Source organism: Nilaparvata lugens, chromosome 5, assembly GCF_014356525.2.
Source record: "Nilaparvata lugens isolate BPH chromosome 5, ASM1435652v1, whole genome shotgun sequence".
NCBI classification, from domain to species: Eukaryota; Metazoa; Arthropoda; class Insecta; order Hemiptera; family Delphacidae; genus Nilaparvata; species Nilaparvata lugens.
The window spans coordinates 12187716-12209942 of NC_052508.1; the positions used below are offsets into that span (position 1 = coordinate 12187716).

General features: G+C 33.3%; 1 protein-coding gene across 1 annotated transcript in view; it reads left to right on the forward strand.

The window, feature by feature from the left end:
• LOC111050267 (carnitine O-palmitoyltransferase 2, mitochondrial) overlaps positions 1–22227 on the forward strand; it is a 44514-nt gene that overhangs the window by 10152 nt on the left and 12135 nt on the right. The window contains 4 exon segments of the mRNA XM_039429380.1: positions 13590–13852; positions 15074–15243; positions 18050–18163; positions 19622–19733. Of these exon segments, the coding sequence (XP_039285314.1) occupies positions 13590–13852; positions 15074–15243; positions 18050–18163; positions 19622–19733 (659 nt within the window).

Sequence of the window (22227 nt, forward strand, 5' to 3'; positions counted from 1 at the left end):
CCATGTGCCCGTTATCATGGAGTTATGGTATTTTACCGGCCTTAACAGGTCAGTTCGTGTTATTTGTCTTGAATATGATTCCAAATACTTCATAAAAGTTTATTAGTAAAGTTTATTCATAAAAGTTCAAGTAACAGAAAAAATTAAGGAAATTGTGCCACTCAGCAAAAAAACAAACTTAATAATAAGTACTATTCCTAATAGGTTTGATAGGCCAGAATTAAATGAAGCAATCAATTCGACAAACAAATCAATCCATAATACAATCAACAGCCTAAAAAATAAGAATTCTAAACAACAGGGGATTTGTTTTCTAAATGAAAGGCTGAAAAGACATAACTTCACTAATCATGGGTTGCATCTAAATCGATCTGGCAAAGTAATCTTTTGTAATAGATTGGCAGAGCTGATTGAAAGCCGTTTGCAATCCTCTGGTTTAAAAACAGTCAAAAAAACAAATAACGATTTTTTAGTAAATTGGCTCAAAACAGGGAAAGGGAAATAGCTACAAATGCTAGAGATAGAGTAGCACAAGATGGTAAGGTTTTTAGTATTTACCATCAAAATATTCAGTATCTTCGCAACAAAATTGACAGATTAGAAGTATTTCTTAAACAGGAGGATCCTGACATTGTTATTTTCACAGAGCATGGCTTAAAAATAAAGGAAATAAATCAAGTTAGGATTCCAGGCTATTCACTGAGATCAGAATTTTGTAGAATAGCTCATAGAAGTGGTGGTGTATGTATATTCACTAGCAATGCTAAACTTACCCAAACTTATGAACTGGATTTTGTTAAGAGATTTTCTGTTGAGATGGATTTAGAGGTGACAGGACTAAGGTTAAAAATTGATGATCGATTCGAGGTAGCAGTGTTAGGTATCTATAGGTCACCAAATGGAGACTGGCAAAAAATTTGTGAGCTGCTCCATACACTTTTGGAAATTACAACCGCTCGTTTCACAAATGTTATAGTAGTAGGAGATTTCAATACTGATTTTGCCAGGCAGGATAAAATGACAGAGGATATTAGAGATATTATTAATATGAATAATTTAGAAATTAAGGTCCACAAATATACAAGAGTAACTCGAACTTCACAGACAATTATTGATAATATCCTCACAAATATAGAAGGTTGTAATGTCAGGCTAGGTAGCTCAGATCTATCAGATCATAACTATCAAATTTTAGATGTTAAGTTGCAGGGCCAGAATCCAAGCAGAAAAAAAACTTTTGTGAAAGAAATTCAGCAATATGAGCTAGGAAATATAAATTGTTTGAAGCAGGAACTGCTTCAAGAAAATTGGAGTAGTGTTTATAACAGTTGTAACCTAAATTACAAATATAAGCAATTCATTGATACTCTAAGATTTCACATTAGTGTATGCTGTCCGATAAAAAAAGTCAAAGTAAAAAGTAAATTAAACAAAGTAGATGAATGGATAACTGAAGATATTCTTACTCAAAGAAATATTGTTAGGGAAGCTTATGAGGAATTTAAATTAGTGAGGGATGTTCCGAGTGAGGTCAAATACAAATGTCTAAAGAAAAACTATTCAAAAGAAGTGAGGAAAGCTAAGTGTAAGAAAACAGCTGAAATATTAACAACTAGTACCAATTTTAACTCTGCTGTTTGGGAGGTAATTAATAGAAATAGGAGAGCAGCTCAAAAAGATACAGTTACTAATGTCCCTAGGATAATCGATGAACATGGAAATTATATGGATGATAGTATAGACATTTGTAACTTTTTCAATAAATATTATCAACAGGTTGCATATAATCTCCAAAAGTCACTGAACACTAATACTTATAATACAACTACATTAAATGCTGAGCCAATTGAAAAGGTATTTAAATTTCATCCATTATCAAGAGATGAGTTGTCAAGAATAATACAAAATTTGAAAAACAAAAAAACAGTAGGATTGGATGGGGTCTCAAGCAAAATTTTAAAAGAATGTGAAAATGAATTACTGGACCCTTTATTGCATCTCCTTAATACTTCACTAGAGCAGGGTATTTTCCCTGATGATCTGAAACAAGGAAAAATTTTGCCAATTTTCAAGAGCGGTGATTCTGAAAGAGTTGAAAATTATAGACCCATTAGTATTCTAAATGTAATAAGTAAAATTTTTGAAAGAGTAGTTTTAAATAGGTTATTGATGCACCTGGAAGAAATTAATTTCATATGTGATGAACAGCATGGGTTCCAGAAAGGGAAATCTACTAAGACTGCAATAGTATCCCTTGTTGAAAGACTAATAGATATAATAGATTCAGGTGAGAAGGCAGCCGCAATATTTCTTGATTTATCCAAAGCTTTTGATTGTGTGAACCATAGAATATTATTGGAAATACTAAAAACTGTAGGTGTGAATGGTATAGAACTAAAATGGTTTGAATCATATCTCATAGGTAGAAACCAGTGTGTTGAGCTTACCAAGGTGGATGGGAATGAAATAGTAAAAATTAAATCTCAAAAACTGGAGGTCCAGGCTGGAGTACCTCAAGGCTCAATTCTGGGTCCCTTACTGTTTCTGTTGTATGTGAACCAATTACCAAAAGAGTTAAAAGATCACAGAGCTCTGTTGTTTGCTGATGACACATCGCTTATCTTTAACAATTATTTATTAGATAGTCTAGAAATAAATGCTTTTACTGGAGTACAGTCGATTGTCCAATTCTTGAAGCAAAGGCAATTAACAATAAATAGTAAGAAATGTCAATTCCTACAATTCAAAAGTAAATATAATTCAGTAGAGGATAGAGAAATAAATGTGTTTGTAGAGGAAAATGAATTAGACCAAGAAGAGAAAGTAGCATTCTTGGGAATTTTATTGGACAGGAAATTAACATGGCATCCTTACATTGAGAGGATATGTAATAAGATATCATCTGGGGTATTTGTCCTGCGGCAACTTGCTAGGCTGAATGATAAAAAACTACTGTTAACTGCTTACCATGGACTTATACTATCTCATATTAGGTATGCTATTTTAGTATGGGGTAATTCATCTCAACAAAATATGGACAGAGTGTTTAAGATTCAAAAGAAGGCACTCAGATGTATAGAGAAAGTGAATAGGTTAGACTCTTGTAGGCCTTTATTTAAAAAGCTTGGTCTATTAACTGTGCCATCTTTGTATGTATATGAAGTTGTAATGCATGTGAAAACGGTGGTGATACCAGATTGTTTGTAGAATTCATTTAAAGTTTGGAAGTTTTGTATCAAATTATTGTGATGTGTATCAAGTTGAAATGATATATTGTATCATAATATTGGTTCGATACTGTATCTTGTGTGGTATTGCTGTATCATTTTGTGGTGATATTATTGTGATACCAGATTGTTTGTAGAATTAATTTAAAGTTTGGAAGTTTTGTATCAAATTATTGTGATGTGTATCAAGTTGAAATGGTACTGTATCATAATATTGGTTTGATACTGTAACATGTGTGGTATTGCTGTATCATTTTGTGGTGATACTGTATATTATGGTGATACCAGATTGAAAAAGTATAACAAAGTAGGGTGTTTATGCTCCAAATTTCATTGTTAATAGCCGATTTTTAGTAGTTTTCTCGTGAAGCTATGTGTTGCTGGTAGTTTCTTAGACTGTGCCGATCTTACAATACACTCTCACCCGGCCAAAACAGTAATAATAGACAGTAGACGACAGTAATCAGCTTGGTAAGGAGTAATCGGCTTGGCCGAGTTAACAAAAATCGGCTTGGAATTGGGAACATAAACAACCTATACCATGGGAAACCGTATCTTCCTGTGATACTTTTTCAATCTGGTAAAAAGTAAATTCGTATGGCTTTTGTTGGTGGGGAGTCCCTTGCGGGAAGGTCCCACCGCCTGAATATATAATTTGAGCCGTCAATGGGCCTTACGACTGTCATACTTCAGCCGGGACCGACAGTTTAACGTGCCCATCCGATAACACGGGAGTGATCTGGTTAAAAAACTTTTGGTATTGAGAGGGTTTGAACCCGGGATCTCTATGCTGCTACGCAAGCACTCTATCCACTGGACCACGGATCACTCCTTTCAATCTGGTATCACCATAATATACAGTATCACCACAAAATGATACAGTAATACCACACATGATACAGCATCAAACCAATATTATGATACAGTATCATTTCAACTTGATACACATCACAATAATTTGATACAACTTACGTTATCTTTTCTTTATGCTCATAGTTATACTTACGTTATAAAGTCAGCGGAAATAATAGGAACGCAATGTTGCCACTTTTCTGTTTCCACCGCCTTCTATGGGTCATTTTTTAACATTCAACATAAGACACAGAAAAGTTGTAGGGGGCGACTTCCACAGATCTGAACAGCTGATCATCCCCACCAAACGCCCTGTGATCGGAGCGGCCAGAGATCGTCGATTCTTGTCGAGTTATAAACCCAGAAACATGGTCGCCTCACTTGAATCTCCCGTCAAGTGTTAGTTACCTAGCACTATTCGTTTTTGCAAGAAACAGGCAATAGTTCAGCATAAATCTAACGAAGAATGATTCAAGAATATTCAGGAACCGTTACGAGTGATGGTGTTTTGCGTGAATAGTCTCGGAAAATGAAAGACGTGAGTTGAAATGACTTCCAGAATCGTTGTGATGCATGACACATGACAGCTCGGACTCACATTCAAACTGCTTGGAGCAACCAAACTGCTTCTCCAGCAAATCAAATGGGATAATTTCTATCACCCACCATACAAACATGACTTGGCCACTGGTAACTTATACCTTTCCCCCAACTGAAGACATGACTTTGAGGGTAAAGCTTCCAAACTAACGAGGAGCTCCAAAACAACGTCAGGTACTGAATTTATAACGTGAATCTTTATTTATTTTATTTAATTTATTCAATCATTCTGAATTACACAACTTACAGAAAAGTACCACAGGCTTATGAGCCCAAAACGGTTCAAATTCTAATTTATACAACAGTCCAAATGTAGCTAGGTTATGTCACAACATTCTTCAATTACACACTCAATTTACAATTCAAAACACAAAAATCATTCTTACATTTTAAAAAATACTTTTAAATTAAATTAAATCAATCAAAATTAATTAAACAATGAATATTTATAAGTGGGGTTTCTGGCATCAGGAAGTAATTCTGAAACTAGAGTGAGGTTCACGTTATAATGGCAGTATTTGATCAGCAATTTTGCTATCCTTGTCTATCATTTAACAAAGCTGATAGCGCTATCTCTTTCTCGCTTTGCTCTGTTGCTAGATAGTTTTTAACAATATAATTAATTAACAAAATATTTAATCTTGAATCTGAAAATTCATTATGACATTATTGAAAAATATAATTTCTTGCTTGATAAAATATAATTTATTATAAGAAATTGTCAAAAACCACAGATTTATTGATACTTAGAAAGACCAGTCTTTCAATTATTAATCTGTGGTTTTTAACAATTTCTTAGTCTTTTTCATTCGGTATCAGTTATCCTCCATTGAAGGCATTGACAAGACAGAGGATTGGCAACGTTGTTATCCTATCTTTCTCCACTGCCATTAAAGCGTGGACCTCACTATAGTAATAATGTTACTCTAATAAATGTAAATATAATGATAATTTTGTAATGTATTGACGAATGTATTCCTGTCATCTCTACTAAATCTTGTTTTAATTCAGATTCAAATTCAAATTTATTTTTCAAAAAACATACACAATTATAATATTATAACATCTAAAAATAATACAAGAAAAATACTATTAAAATATATAAAAATAATCCCCAAACTTCAGTATATTTTTTATGTCCATCTATGTTAAGGAGTAGCGTACAAAGTAAAACCTGTGCGTAGACCTAAATGTCAACCAATACACAATTATAATATTATAACATCTAAAAATAATACAAGAAAAATACTATTAAAATATATAAAAATAATCCCAAAACTGCAGTATATTTTTTATGTCCATCTATGTTTAAGGAGTAGCGTACAAAGTAAAACCTGTGCGTAGACCTAAATGTCAACCAATACACAATTATAATATTATAACATCTAAAAATAATACAAGAAAAATACTATTAAAATATATAAAAATAATAAAATCTCTAGTATTTAGTAGATTTATTTGTATCGAATATATATTTTTATCTCAGGGTGCAAGATTCGGCACCTGACGGAATAGGTAGAGCCATTCATCTAGTGAATTAGAACTATGATAAATTATCGCAAATTGTATTGCAAAAAATTAAATATTATATGCATATGTTTTAATAGCCTAGATTTCGTACTTCTTTGATTAAATAGAAATTTCTAAAATATTGATCTATATATTTTTCTTTCAATTAAATACCTTTAATACTAATTTTTACTTGCGCAAGTATTACTCTTATTAATTTCTTAATTTATAATAACCCTTTCGGCGAGCTAGCTTTGATCATCAGATTAATTCGAAGCACTAGGGCGCCCATCACTAAATTCAAATTTAATCACTCACGTGTCGAAAATCTTCTTGTAAGCCGCCGATGTCGATCCAACTCCATGTGGTCCGGGAATATGGTAGCCGGAATCGTCTCCTCCAAGGGGTTATAAATTTAATTAAAATGAAAAATGACTTCTGCTTCACAATAGCATCACGAAGTCTTTTAAGAAATTAAATAATTTACTTTAACTTTAACTTTTACAAAATTATTAATAAGGTACTTCGCTCTAAAATATTTGGGGTCCTCTTATGGTGGCATCTGGCTGGCGAGTGCTGGTTCTTCCTTCTCCAGTTTTACAGATCCTCTTTCCGACTTTCAAATTAGCATAAAATTTAAATATCTCAATCCTCCGCCATTAAATTCAAATAGATCTTACAAAGAATGCCAAAATATTGCTTAGATTATATGATTAATAATTTCTTTGCATTCGAGCCATATTGATAATATAGATTACACAAATTTTTACACAAAATCTACTACAATTATATAAATATATATAAATATTTTTGAATCGGCCTACAGTTGCCGCCCATTAACTGCCGTTTTACTATTGGTGCATGCAAATTTTATTAGGTATTCATGCGCCTGGTAACTCTTATTTCCTGAATACATTAAATTATTTTTATTTGGTTTTTTATTTATGCTCTTTGCATGCTAGTTAATATTATATATATTAATATTAATTCCATGCTAACTAATAATTAGCCACGTGGACGGGTGTTTTTTCACATTGCACACCATCCGAATGCAATAAAGCTCTGCCAAGGGGTTTTGGTCAGATTCTACGTTCTTCGGTTTGATCGATCTCTAGGTCACCGATCTGTGAATACATCTACCTAACCTCAATCTTCAAATATTTTATAAATAATCTATTTATGAGTAATAAACTTCCTTCAAATCCTTTTTAAGTTCTTGTACCATTTAGCCAGAACAAGCTGATGCTATCTTATCTTGATTATTATCTGCTTGGCGATATTAGCCAATTACTTTATTTTTAGACCTATTATTATTTCTGTTAGGGCTTTTCATCTACCCAAATTTAAACATGTTACACGCGCCCCTGGGTTTGAATTCAAAATATTTGAGAATCACAATGTTTTTAATGAAAACCCACCCTTCAATACATTGATATACACTATACTTTATTTATAAATTATACTCTCCTACTTCTATCACATTTCGCAGACATATTTGCTGCACTCCTTTATACCTTTATCAAAAACAATAACAAATTCTCCTCCTCAACACACATAAAAATATCATAAATATAAACTTCTAAACGTACTCCTCCTGACACCATTTACAACACAGTAATTTTTGAATTCGCCGCTTGCAGGGCTGCCAACTTTACTACACACATTTCATAATTCTCATAAATGATTCCTTTTAGACAATAATTTCGATTCATAAACTTCTGGGCTTATATCTTATAGTATTTCTTAGGTCTTAATATAAATAATTTTCTATACATCAGGTACAATACTTTCTTTGCTAATGGCTCTTTGGTTTTGGTAACTGGTATTCACTTTAAATCTTTTCAGGTAACAAACGTGGCATAATTAAAAGTAATAAATATAAAAACATATAAATAAATATATCGACATTAATAAATATAATAAATAACAATAATAAATAACTCTTTGGGTACAGTACTTCTTTTTATAAACATATGTTCAACAGATATTACATTCATTTGATTTGGGTGGCTTTGGTCAGCTGTTCGCTGTTCTACAATTCATAGTGTTACATGTTACATCAGAATTTGCTATCGACTTTCATAACTAACCTAACTGCTCGATTTTTTCCCTTAAAAAGGTAATTAACAAATTTTAATTTTATTATCCCCGCTTGTGTCCTTTTTTATCTGATGTATATAATTTAATTACATATTTAAAAATTGTTCTTTTCCTTATTGCAGGCTTCTGACGGCTGGAAGGAATTAAAACATTGGATTGTTGCCACGAGGTCCTATACCAATTTTAAATTTATTAAGGAAGGTTAGTAATTGGCTTGATAGTGTTGTTTTCCTTTGACTTCTTATCATATTTATTTTAAATTCGATGATATTTCATGTAGAATTGTAGTGCTCTTCCCATATCTTTTGACTTTCTGCTTGTAGCTACACTGTAGGCTGGTTGGGTTATCTGCTATCCATTTGTTGATTTGTGAGGCTGTCCTATCGATAATTTATCTTTATGAATTTAAAGCCCTTGTATCTGGTGTACTCTTTCTTCAAATAACTCCTTGTTCCTTTAATAATAATTTCTTTCATAGGTTTGCTGTGGATAATGGTTTGTTTGACGATTCTGAAAACTTCTATTATTCCAGCTGTTATTTTGATTATGATTATAGCGGCGTTTAAATTGAGGGGTAGATCGTGAGCAATCATATGGTACTGATTCATAATTTTGGCTGTTATACTGATTAAATTTTGAGTTATGTTGATTTTGTGCGTATCTCTGGTCTGAACGGTGGTTTGATATTGCCATCACAGACTGTATGCCATATAAATGATTTATCAGCTGCTTGCAATCAGTAATGGGTTGTGTGGCGAGTGCCATTCTAACTTGATACGGTAGCTTCTTTAAAATAATACTTGCTAATGCCGATTCATTAATGGGCTCGCTCAATTGAGAATTTTTAAACTGTAGGGCAGTGACGAAAGTGGTACATGCACCGTCTAAGTTAGGGTTGAAATCGCATGATATAATGTCCGCTAGCACGTCCAACTGTTTACTTCTGCTCCAATACTGTTCCAGGAAGACAGCTACAAACTCATCCAATGATGTAAATTCATGGGCTCTACTCCGAAAGAACATCAGGGGTTCGCCAATCAATAAACTAGTCAAACGAAGACGCCAAAAATTCCAAGAGGTGGGTGTTAATGATTGAACTAGTTTTATCTGATCTATAAATTCTTTAGGTTGGAGATAGCGGTCTGTATTGTCAAAACGGCCTAATTCATTGAAACTGTGTAGTGAATCAAACGTTGCTATGGGAATAGGCTCTATATTCTCGTGCGGAAATTGATGTATTTGACTTTCAAGTTGTACCAACTTCTCTTGGGCCTGTTTCCAATGACTAGAAGCTTCTGTTTCATTATCTACTACTTCGGCATTTAATTCAGATGAAAATAATTGCTGTTCTCCAACGGCTGTCTCCAATGAATTAAGTTGTACTTTGTTTTGATTTATATCAGAATTTAGGTGAGCTATTTGTGTAGATTTACTATTCTGTTGTTTATTTATGGAAATAAGTTGACTATTGTTCCTGTTTGTAGCTATTTCATGAATTTGTGAAGTGTTTTGTGCTGGTAGGTTATCTATTCTTTCCGCAGTCTCCTTACCCATTCTTACCGATGTATCCTTCAGTGATTCCCGCATTTCCTTCATTTCCGCCTTTAAGTCTTCATTACTGTGGTCATTGTTTTTTCTAAACTATTAGAAAATGACTTGATCATCCCCTCTACTATAACCCTCCTTATTGCTTCTTGGGAGACATTTAACGGTTTATTACTGTTCACAGGATTCTTGGCGGTGATTGAAGATATCTGGGCGTTGGACTCCATCGCGCCCCCCTCAGCGTCGATCTCCGCTACTATCGCCGTCTGCAGTGTGTCTGCTACCTTACTTTGCGTGGACGAAAAGAGACTCATATTTTAAAAATGGATTAAGTGTCAAGTGTTTGTTAAAAAAGTGAAAGTTTTGGCCAACAAGGCATTAATAAGGACACAAATGAGGATAGGCCTATGGACATTACAAGCCAGGTAACCTATTTATTACTTAAGCTCTTATAATATAATAATACTATTCATTGATTTCTGACTAGCAGTTTAGGCCCATAAAATATAATCTCTCTCTATAAACATGTAATTTTTCACAGTACTAATAATATAAAATTTTCTTTAAAACATATAATTTCTCTCTATTTAAAGCTCTTGTTTCCCCAAAAAGTAATACAAATTTTCCTTCGCCAGTTTTCCTCACAACTCGTATAAGTTATCTATAATTTTTTGTATGGTTATTGACTTAATTTCAAATAATTATTCGATGAGCTTGGCTCTCATCATCAGTCCCACGTTGGTACGACATGTCTTTGTGTCGTATCCGTGGCCTATCACGTTGGGCGACATGTCTTTGTGTCGCGTTATTCTTTATATTTAAATAACGATTAGCCTCCTGCTTGGCATCAGTCGGTAAAGCATGAGATTTAATATAATTAGGTCGTGGTTTTTTCTAATAGTATTCAGTCTTTAAAAAATCTTGATAGGCCTAGATATGGGCTTCTCCTATAACTCTTGTAATTCAATAAATAATAAAATATATATATATATAAAAATGATACTTATACTATAGTGTTGAGGAATAAAAAATAAATTGCACACCATGAAAATTTCACACATATATTACACAAATAATGCAAAGATCAATCGAGGCAAAAAATATATATAGAGCGATAAAAAATATAATATAAAAAATAGAACAATAATTTTATATCAGCAAAATATCACAGGCTAAACTTTATATTCTAGATTCATGGCACGAATCATTACCATGTGCCTTTATCTTGAAATCATATGCATTCTTTTGCATGTAGCTGCGACATGTACTTGCTAATACTTGTCGACTTGGATAATTCAATCAAAAATATGTGCTCTAAGATCAGCTTGATAAATTAGCCACTAATAATCCAAATATATATATATATTAAAATCTCTAGTACTTAGTAGATTTCTTTGTATCGAATATATATTTTTATCTCAGGGTGCAAGATTCGGCACCTGACGGAATAGGTAGAGCCATTCATCTAGTGAATTAGAACTATAATAAATTATCGCAAATTGTATTGCAAAAAATTAAATATTATATGCATATGTTTTAATAGCCTAGATTTCGTACTTCTTTGATTAAATAGAAATTTCTAAAATATTGATCTATATATTTTTCTTTCAATTAAATACCTTTGATACTAATTTTTTACTTGCGCAAGTATTACTCTTATTAATTTCTTAATTTATAATAACCCTTTCGGCGAGCTAGCTTTGATCATCAGATTAATTCGAAGCACTAGGGCGCCCATCACTAAATTCAAATTTTAATCACTCACGTGTCGAAAATCTTCTTGTAAGCCGCCGATGTCGATCCAACTCCATGTGGTCCGGGAATATGGTAGCCGGAATCGTCTCCTCCAAGGGGTTATAAATTTAATTAAAATGAAAAATGACTTCTGCTTCACAATAGCATCACGAAGTCTTTTAAGAAATTAAATAATTTACTTTAACTTTAACTTTTACAAAATTATTAATAAGGTACTTCGCTCTAAAATATTTGGGGTCCTCTTATGGTGGCATCTGGCTGGCGAGTGCTGGTTCTTCCTTCTCCAGTTTTACAGATCCTCTTTCCGACTTTCAAATTAGCATAAAATTTAAATATCTCAATCCTCCGCCATTAAATTCAAATAGATCTTACAAAGAATGCCAAAATATTGCTTAGATTATATGATTAATAATTTCTTTGCATTCGAGCCATATTGATAATATAGATTACACAAATTTTTACACAAAATCTAGTACATTTATATAAATATATATAAATATTTTTGAATTGGCCTACAGTTGCCGCCTATTAACTGCCGTTTTACTATTGGTGCATGCAAATTTTATTAGGTATTCATGCGCCTGGTAACTCTTATTTCCTGAATACATTAAATTATTTTTATTTGGTTTTTTATTTATGCTCTTTGCATGCTAGTTAATATTCTATATATTAATATTAATTCCATGCTACCTAATAATTAGCCACGTGGACGGGTGTTTTTTCACATTGCACACCATCCGAATGCAATAAAGCTCTGCCAAGGGGTTTTGGTCAGATTCTACGTTCTTCGGTTTGATCGATCTCTAGGTCACCGATCTGTGAATACATCTACCTAACCTCAATCTTCAAATATTTTATAAATAATCTATTTATGAGTAATAAACTTCCTTCAAATCCTTTTTAAGTTCTTGTACCATTTAGCCAGAACAAGCTGATGCTATCTTATCTTGATTATTATCTGCTTGGCGATATTAGCCAATTACTTTATTTTTAGACCTATTATTATTTCTGTTAGGGCTTTTCATCTACCCAAATTTAAACATGTTACAATTGAAATAAAGAAATTGAATTGAATTGGTGGCAATCATATGATTCTATCTTTCAAATATCAATAATAATTGATACGATCTTTCAAATATTGCTTAACGGTTACAGATCGTTTTACTCGATGGCCAGAAGTTTATCCACTATCTGACATAACTGCAGAGACAATGGGCCATATGAATAAAGTTGAGCATTTGCTTATACTTCTAAAATATGGAGCATTTGCTTCATTTTCTATGGATAAACGTGAGAAAAACCTTTTGCTCATGCTCATCAAAAAAATAGTTTGAACATTTGCTCAAAAGTAAAAGCTTTTGCTCAAAATTGTATGAATAAACTAGAGCATTTGCTCAACTTTTGAAGCAAATGCTTCAAAAACGGTGAGTCTAGTCTAGAGCAGCTTATCACCTTTTGCTCATAGTAAAATGGCTCAACTAATTCGTATGAGGAAGAGGAAACTATACCAGATACGATCACAACCAATAGTTGAGAACTATAAAACTCTTTTTAGATTCAACCATGATACATAATCACCATTATCCCTACAAAAGAATAAATACAAAAGATAGCTACCTACCTGTTATAAAGATAGCCATCACAAAATAGAAAATAGGTATTTAAGAAGATGAAAGTGTAGACGATTATAAGAAGGCTATTGATATTAAAAGAATATGCTGAAGATTATTATAGAGATGACATTTTTCCACGCTATTATTTCAAAATTCTAAACTCAACTAACCTAAAACTCTATTCATAAATAGAAAACAGAGCAGACGACGCAAACACAAGCGGTGGACCCTATTTGCATATTTAGCGCTTCCGTGAGCTATAAAAACAAACTAAGGCTACAAAAGCGAATCAGCTGATGAAAAATCTCTAAAGTACGTGAGCATTTGCTCCAGAGTTCAGGAGCATAAGGTAAGAGTAAAAGGTAAAGCTTATTCATATAAAAATGAGCAAATACTTACTTCTGCTTCTACCTTTTGCTCATGAGCAAAACCTTATGCTCCTTGCTCTTGCTCATGAGCATTTGCTCTGGTTTTATTCATATGGGCCAGTGTGTCATGCACTTTTGGATTGCTGGATATCTCGTTTTGGTTTCCCAGAAACTGTGACAACAGATCGCGGGACACAATTCACTTCCAACCTCTTCAACACATTCGCCAAGCTATTTGGGATTCGACTCAGAAGTACAACAAGTTGGCATCCTTCATCAAACGGTATGATTGAACGATTCCATCGCCATCTAAAAGCCGCAATTATGGCTCATGCTAAGGCTGATTGGGCTGAAGCCTTGCCTCTAGTACTTCTTGGTATTCGATCTGTTTTCAAGGAAGATATCAAGGCTACTACATCCGAATTAGTCTATGGAGAGACTCTTCGTTTGCCCTTTGAGCTGCTTTCTTCAAAACCACAAGACAATACTTCAATTTAGAAGTTTTTTTTTTAATTTAAAAATAATTTTTGTGTGTATGGATTGTAAATTAAGTGTGTAATTGAAGAATCTTGGAAGTGACACACATAACCTCTAGCTACCGGTACATTGTTATATAGATTAGAATTGGAACCGTTTTGAGCGTAAGTTAGCCTGTGCTACTTTTCTGTAACTTGTATAATTCTGAATGATTGAATAAATAAATATAAATCTAATATCTAAAATAATAAATATTATAATCTGAAAGAGGAAATCTAAGCTTAGCTTGTACTATTCTTCTTTCAAATTTTAATGGCAATGAAGCCCAAAAAGCTATGTGTATGTTACGCATTTCTCATTTCTGGTCCGAGAATACTCTTTGAAAATAATTGACAAGTGATAGCAACTTATCCTGCACATATTTTGTGTTTCTTCTCTCTCTCTCTCTCCATTTGTTTTCCTACAAGTTAAGTTTTTCGTTATTTTTCCTGAATTATTTTCAATTATAAACATCAGTTCTACTTTCAATTGAAATGAAATACTCAAGCAGAAGTTTCCTATTGATCACTTTGAAATGATAGGAATTCAAGGAGCTTTGAAAATATTCATTTATCAGGTATTGTTCATTACAATACTGGTAGAGAAAAAAAGGCACAAGCCCAAAATTTCTCCTCTTCCTGGATTTAATAACGGTCGATTGTTCTACAGAAAGAACAACACAGAACCTAGCTAAATGGTGAGGCCACACAGGCGTTCTATCAGGCGGTTTAAGACGAGTCGGAAGGGCAGGAAGCTCTCCGATTGGCTGTTTGGGTTGGCGCTCAGGAATCAACTGATAATCGTCCTGCCCTACCTACTCATCCGAAAACGCCTGATAAAACGCTTTGTGTGGCGTGACACTTATTTTCTTTTCATTCATTGCCATTTTCCCAATAGATAAAAAGTTGAAAAAATCATGAAATTTTCATATCTAATCTATCTCAGAACCCAGTCTCGTATAAAATTCGATTCATGATGTTGTTTTCAGATTTCAAACTGAATGACGGTATCAAGAAGGATGTGAATGAAGCCAAAGAGCTGTACAATAAGTTTACCAACTCCCTCGATGTGGGATTGTACGAATTTAAAACTTTTGGTCGCAATTTGTGCAAAACTCATCGTATCAGTCCTGACTGTGTGATGCAGCTGGCGTTCCAGGTAAGTCATTTTCATCATCAAAATATTTTTCATTAGAAAAGTTATAATAGAATGGTTATTAGTTACATTAGTTACTATGGGTATAACATTTTACCGCTAATTAAATACGTCATCCGCTTCTCTCATTGATTCAACTGCCACTAATTATACCGAGTGTTTCAGAAGTGGTGTCGAACATTTCAGGGTATTGTTCCTTGATGATTGGAGACTACAAATGTCGCATTTGAAGTGTCCAAAACGCAGCGTTTATCCTTATAGCTGCCATTTTGTTTTTCTCACTTAGGAATTTTTATCTCAAGAATGAAATAATGTTGTATTGATCTGAAATTTGGCATGAATATTTATGCTATAAAGACTCAAATTTGAAAAATAAAATAAAACATTTTCGTTGTAAATTTTCAAAATGGCGGCCATTTTAAATTTTTGTTTGCAAATTTCACAAAAACCGTTCACTTTACAAAAAAAAATTACAAGAGACAAAAAAGTTAGCAAATTTTATCAAGATTTTAAGGATACCTTATTTATTAAGATTGGTCGAAGAATAACAAAGAAATTAATTCTTTTCGTACTGCATGCATGACCACTTTTCATCATTTAAACATCATTATTACATTTTCAATTCCAATTATTGTATTTAAGATGAAGCTTTGAAACTCGGTATGGCTCCATATGGCCATCCAGCTGATATTACAGTGTTTTTTCAAATGATCTTGTTTGTTCATGGTCATGCATGCAGTACGAAAAGAATTATTTCTCTGTTATTCTGTGACCAATCTTAATAAGTAAGGTATCCTTGATATCTTGATAAGATTTGCTAACTTTTTTGTATCTTGTAAATTTTCTATAAAGTGAACGGTTTTCGTGAAATTTGCAATCAAAAATTTAAAATGGCCGCCATTTTGAAAATTTACAACGAAAATGTTTCATTTTATTCTTTTAAGTTGAGTCTTTATAGCATAAATATTCATGCCAAATTTCAGATCAATACAACATTTCGTTCTTGATATGAAAATTTCTAAGTGAAAAATACAAAATGGCAGCTATAAGGATAACTGCTGAGTTTTGGCCACTTCAAATACGACATTTGTAGTCTCCTATCATCCAGGAACAATACCCTAAAATGTTCGACACTACTTCTGAAACACTCTGTATATTGTAGCTAAACTTGACGTTGTTCATCTATGTTCAAAATGAATTTGATGACAATAAAATTCTATTGATTTTTTTACTCAATCCCAGTCTAGTGCAGGGTATGATCACATTGGATGTGGTCAAGTGTACGCGAGATCAAGCATGACTACTCGTGCAGATGAGAGACAAAATCTGAAAAGGTTAATAACTTGAGCCTACTTCCTATGATATCCTTACTATGACAACGGTAAGACATTGGCTTAGTTTATTCTCAGACCTATATAATTCAGTTTATCTCAGAACTAAATAGCATACATCCAGTAAATATGTTTCATCAAATATTAATCTATGAAGAGAATCACTTTGAAATTTTAGTATTCTTTATGAATAACATTCAATGTTTCCCATTGAAACATTGTTGACAGTTGAAAGATGATTTTCCACATAGGAGTAGCCTATGCATTTTGCCCTGCCATCTATTCAAGGATCAATGATTTGATAATTTCTATTGGAAAAACTAGGTTTTACATATATAGGTAATGTGTAAATTGATGAAAAACTACATGAAAAGTACATACAATGAAAGAGAGAACCTTTAAGTTTTTTTTTTAAATCAGTACACTTCAACATGGGATCCATTTGTTGCCCTGCACACGTCGAGACGATATTCAAGCTCTCGCCGTGTATCCACCAACATATCAGGTGTTATCCCAACCATCGTGACGATTCTTTCCCGTAAATGGTTTATGTCTCGGATTTTTTTACTGTCCACAATATTTTTCATGTGTCCCCAAAAGAAAAAGTCTAGAGGGGTTATTTCCGAGCTTCGTGGGGGCAAGCAATTGGGCCAGCTCTCCCTATCCACCTTCCGGAAAGCCCGAACTCAATCAACTGAGGGAACTGTTCCCTGGCGCCGTCTCAAGGTCAAGCAGGTCTGATAACTGCAGGGGGACAAAACTTGGACAGTTGCTGAATTAAACACCACAAACTAGAATAGTGTTCTTTTTCAAACACTCTGTATATTTTATGATGTTATATTATTAGCTGTATAAACTTGACGTTGTCTATCTATGTTCAAAATGAATTTGATTACAATAAAATTCTTTTGATTTTTTTACTCAATCCCAGTCTAGTTCAGGGTATGATCACATTGGATGTGGTGAAGTGCACGCGAGATCAAGCATGACCACTCATGCAGATGAGAGTCAAATCTGAAAAGGGTAATAAATTAAGCCTAATTCCTATGATATCCCTACTATTACTCGGAACATCGGCTCAGTTTATTCTCAGACCTATAGAACTTGGTTTAATCTCAGAACTCAATAGCATACATCCGGTAAATATGTTTTATCAGTTATTAATCTATGAAGAGAATCACTTTGAAATTTCAGTATTCTTCATGAATAACATTTAAACATTGTTGACAGTTGAAAGATGATTTTCCACATAGGAGTATGCATTTTGCCCTGTCCATGTTTAGGATATCCATTATTGCCCATATTATCGCAATATTATTGCAATATTATCCATTATTATTATAATTGCAATATTATCCATTATTATGGGATATCCTTATCCATTTTTCCCTTTTCAAGGGCAAAGTGATTCGATAATTTCTGTCGGATTTTTTTTTCGCATAGGTAATTTTTAATTTGAATTTTTAAATGTTTTACAGTTAGCTCACGATAAATTAGCGAGGAAGCATGTGGCTACTTACGAGTCTTGCAGTACTGCTGCCTTCAAACATGGACGCACTGAAACAATGAGACCTTGCACCATTGAAGCTGTGGTCAGTAAGTTATTGCGAATCGTCTTAATCTATCGTCTTCGAAATTCAAATGCTTTCATCATCTAGCATTGTTCAATTTACTCTTTCAATATTTATTACAGGTTACCAATCAAATAAAGGTCATAATCTAGTTTAGCTTTAACTCTCTCTTGACAGTGGATCTTCACCTATTCTAATGGATATTAGAATCTCTAGAATAGATATTAGAATGTCTAGAACTAGAATTAGATCTCTAGAATTGTTTAATTAATCTTTCAATATTCATGACCGGTTGCATGAAAACCAATCAAATAAAGGTCTTAATCTCTTTTATAGTGAGGTCCACGTTATAATGGCAGTATACAATTGACAATACTGTTGCTTTCCAACAAAACAGATAGCGCTATCTCTCTAGCTTTGCAATGTTGTCTGTTTGCCAGAATATTTTATTTTTACTTCTGACAGTGACTGTACAAAAGTAAACAAACAATTCTCAGCCGCCATTTTTTTCTTCATTCTATCTAATACTTGAGTATACAAGTCGTATAATTGATTTAAAATGTATTTTTGAAACAATGAAATAATTTTTAGACATTACCGTATGAGAAACACAAATTAAAATACATGAAAAGACATTTTAAAAGTTGATAACTAACCATTCTAGACTTCATCCACGCTTCAGTTAGTTTACACGTAGAGGTTAGACCTACTATTACCGGTATAAAATAATATTGGAAGGTTATTTCAGAATTATTTCCATTGAGATTACTTATTTTGAATAGGATTTCTATTATTTTTAAAAGATATTCGAATAGAATACCTACTAAAAAACTTAATTTCTGTTGTTTTGAAATTCAGATTGTTGCATCACAGCTTTTTAAATTGGCCGCCATTTCAGGTTTGTATAAAAATAAAAATCTAATCTCAGTTATGAAAGCAAATTTTTGAATCAAATTATGAGAAATATATTCTCTTGATTAACTTGACATTAAATTGATTATTTTATCAAGATGATGATTATTATTAGATCAAATTTAATGGGATGAATTGAATAGCAGCTGTGTACACTCAGTGGCAAAATGGAGAGACTTGGCAACGTTTTTCTCCTATCTTTCTTCACTGTCATTATAACGTGGTCCTCACTATACCTAAGCCTCTCTTCAAAGTTGATGAGCTTCTGAGCAACCTGACATTCTCATCTCTTGATACTTTATCTCCAATCATTTCCGTATTTATATTTTTCTTCATCAACTTCTGAAAACTGAATTTACAAGTATGCACCTTAATTCATTCGCATATCGGAAATAGCTGGATACCATCAATCTCATTAACGCATACATCTATGTGTATATTATCTGAATACTTAAAACTGTGTGTTTAGCTATAGATAATTTATGAGAAATTAGTGGTAGTTGAAAATAAATTTGTGTTGTTTTTGTTTGTTCAAATTGAATAATAATATAAAATGTATTTTTACAGAAATTCTGTGATCTATTGAGTCAAAAGAAGCAGTCTGATGTGGAAACTATCAGAAAAGTAATTGCCGAGTGTTCCAAAGTTCATTCTGATTTGGTCAAGGATGCTGCCATGGGTATGTACAGTTTGTTTCTACTTTTAGGCTTTGCGCCCACAGAGAGGGGTCAGGCGTTCCATGTTCTTGGTAATACATGGAATACATGATTACATGATTGGTAGAAACTGAATACATGGAAACTGAAATGACAATTGTTGAAGTTGTGCCAGAGAGAGTGATTATCAACTTTGTTGTAGACTAGACACTGTGTCTCCAAGTCTAGACTAACAACAAAGTTATTATAAAGTGTTTCTTCATCATCAATTTCAGAGGTTATTGAGTTGAAACTGGATGTACAGATACCAGCTGTCTATCTGATAGTATCTCATTTCCTCCAATTTATCTTCAATTGAGAAATCCAATTGGAAAGCTTGTTGGTTTCGACGCCGTATATTTCTCCATAGATAGTAGTGGAATTTGGAACTCGGAGCACCTGACCGTTCTCTGTGTGCGCGTACCTTTATGCTTGATAATTGATTATCCATCTGAGCAAATATCTATAACATACAATTCTCCATTCAGAAATGTGAAAATCCAATACCTTTGAAAATCAATCATTAACGATTTCGATTATTATTCCATGAATCATTCTGTAAACTGAGGGGGTGTTTCTTCTTTTCTATCATATAGTTACTAAAATCATGCTATCAAATCTCTATTTGAAGCCTTGATTGGTTGGGAGCTCTTAGTGGATTCGTTCATTCAAATGCACAGATTATCTTCAACTGTCACCTATTCTAAAGTCTGCGAGATATTACTTTTAACATGAAGAGGAGAAACCCATTTCTCCTTCCACAGTTTGTAGCATAGACACAGACGGACATCCTGCGCACAATTGGATGCGCCGTGTCATTTCGCTTCAGGTTCTTGTGATGAACACAGTCATCTCCGTAACACAAACAAACATATCACTTTGGAACATTGCCAGTGGAGGGGAGCGAAGCGTTACAAAGCTCTCTCACACAGACCCAAAAGAAGGAGAATGCTGCTGGGTAGTGGGAGAGATTAGTGGAGGATAGAGCATCGGACCTCTCCGTCATCGAGAAAGAGCCGTGTTAAAAGTAATTTCTCACGGTCTTTAGCAACTAGTAACTACGAGCCAGGAGCTTCATTGAAGATACTTTTAAAATTTAACGTCAGGTTTGTTGAATTCTAAATCGAACGAATTAATAAAAGGCATGTAATATGTAAAGTTTTCAAACAACGTTATCCAGTAATTGATTTAGGACAGAAGGCATATTTAATTTTTTAATTTCTACACTCGGAAACTTGCTAACTTGCTGCAACTAAATTCGGACCTCGGTCATTCTATGTAACTAAATTTTGAGCTATAATACGAAAACAACAGTTTGGAACTCACCATTTCCACAATTTAAATTTCGAATCTTTAGAAACACACGGTACCTAGATTTCTATTCTTATTAATATTCAAGAGCAGCCCTAAAGAAAAAAGTCAAGCAATTATTTATAATATAAATACCCATTCAAAAATTAAAAAATTCAAAACCTTTGAAAAACAATAAGTAAGCATTTCAATTATTATTCCATGAATCAAACCAGTATTACATATTATTTGAGTTCTGGAAATTTCCAATTCCATGTGACAGCTACTATAAAAGCTACTAGTGTGCCTGTGTGCAAGCTGCTTTAGAAAGTCCCAAAATCCATTATATTTCATTTATCAGCATCCATACTGACCACCTATACTGGGTGGGTGAAAAGTCCGAGAACGGCTCAATATCTCATACACAATAGTTATTTGTGCAACTAGTGCGCAAAGTGTCAGTTTGCTGCACCGAAAGAAACGTTTACTTGAGGTTTCTTGAGTGCAGCAGAGGAACTTTGCGCACGTATTTCACATTAAGTTTTTCCTACAGTTACCATTGAATATGAAAAGTGGGTAATTATGGGTAAAATTGCCTGAAATCCATCAAATGTTTTTCTGTGTAATTTTATTATTGATAAAAACCTTAATCCTAAAATCCTAAAGTCCTGGTTGTCCTTGGTTATAATATATAATGAATAATAATTAGCGCGTTGTGCTTCGTTGCACCTCTGCTCACAATAGCAGCCCAGTCACTGTTACCAACTTCATTTTCATTTTGCTGCACTGTTGCTCCATATAACCTACTAAGTATTTTGCGTTGCCATGTTGCAAATCTGGAGTGCAGAATAGTATATTTCGCACCTAGGGCCGAAAATGAGATATTTCCGGCTCGAAATCGGTTTTCAAGTCCGAGGCCGTAGGCCGAGGACTAGAAAAGATTGAGAGCCGGAAATACATTTTTGCCCATGGTGCAAACGCTATTTTTCACCACACCAAAAAAAAACTTCCCAATATAAGAAATTAAAAAATAAATAAAATTCAAACAGCCTATTTTGATAGTTTGAATCTTGGTTATGACAAATTTCACTGTCAATTAATTTCAATATTACTAATTAATAATTTACAATAGTGACAATATTTTTATACTATTAATATTTCGAATAATTGTTTGAATTTTTATAGCTC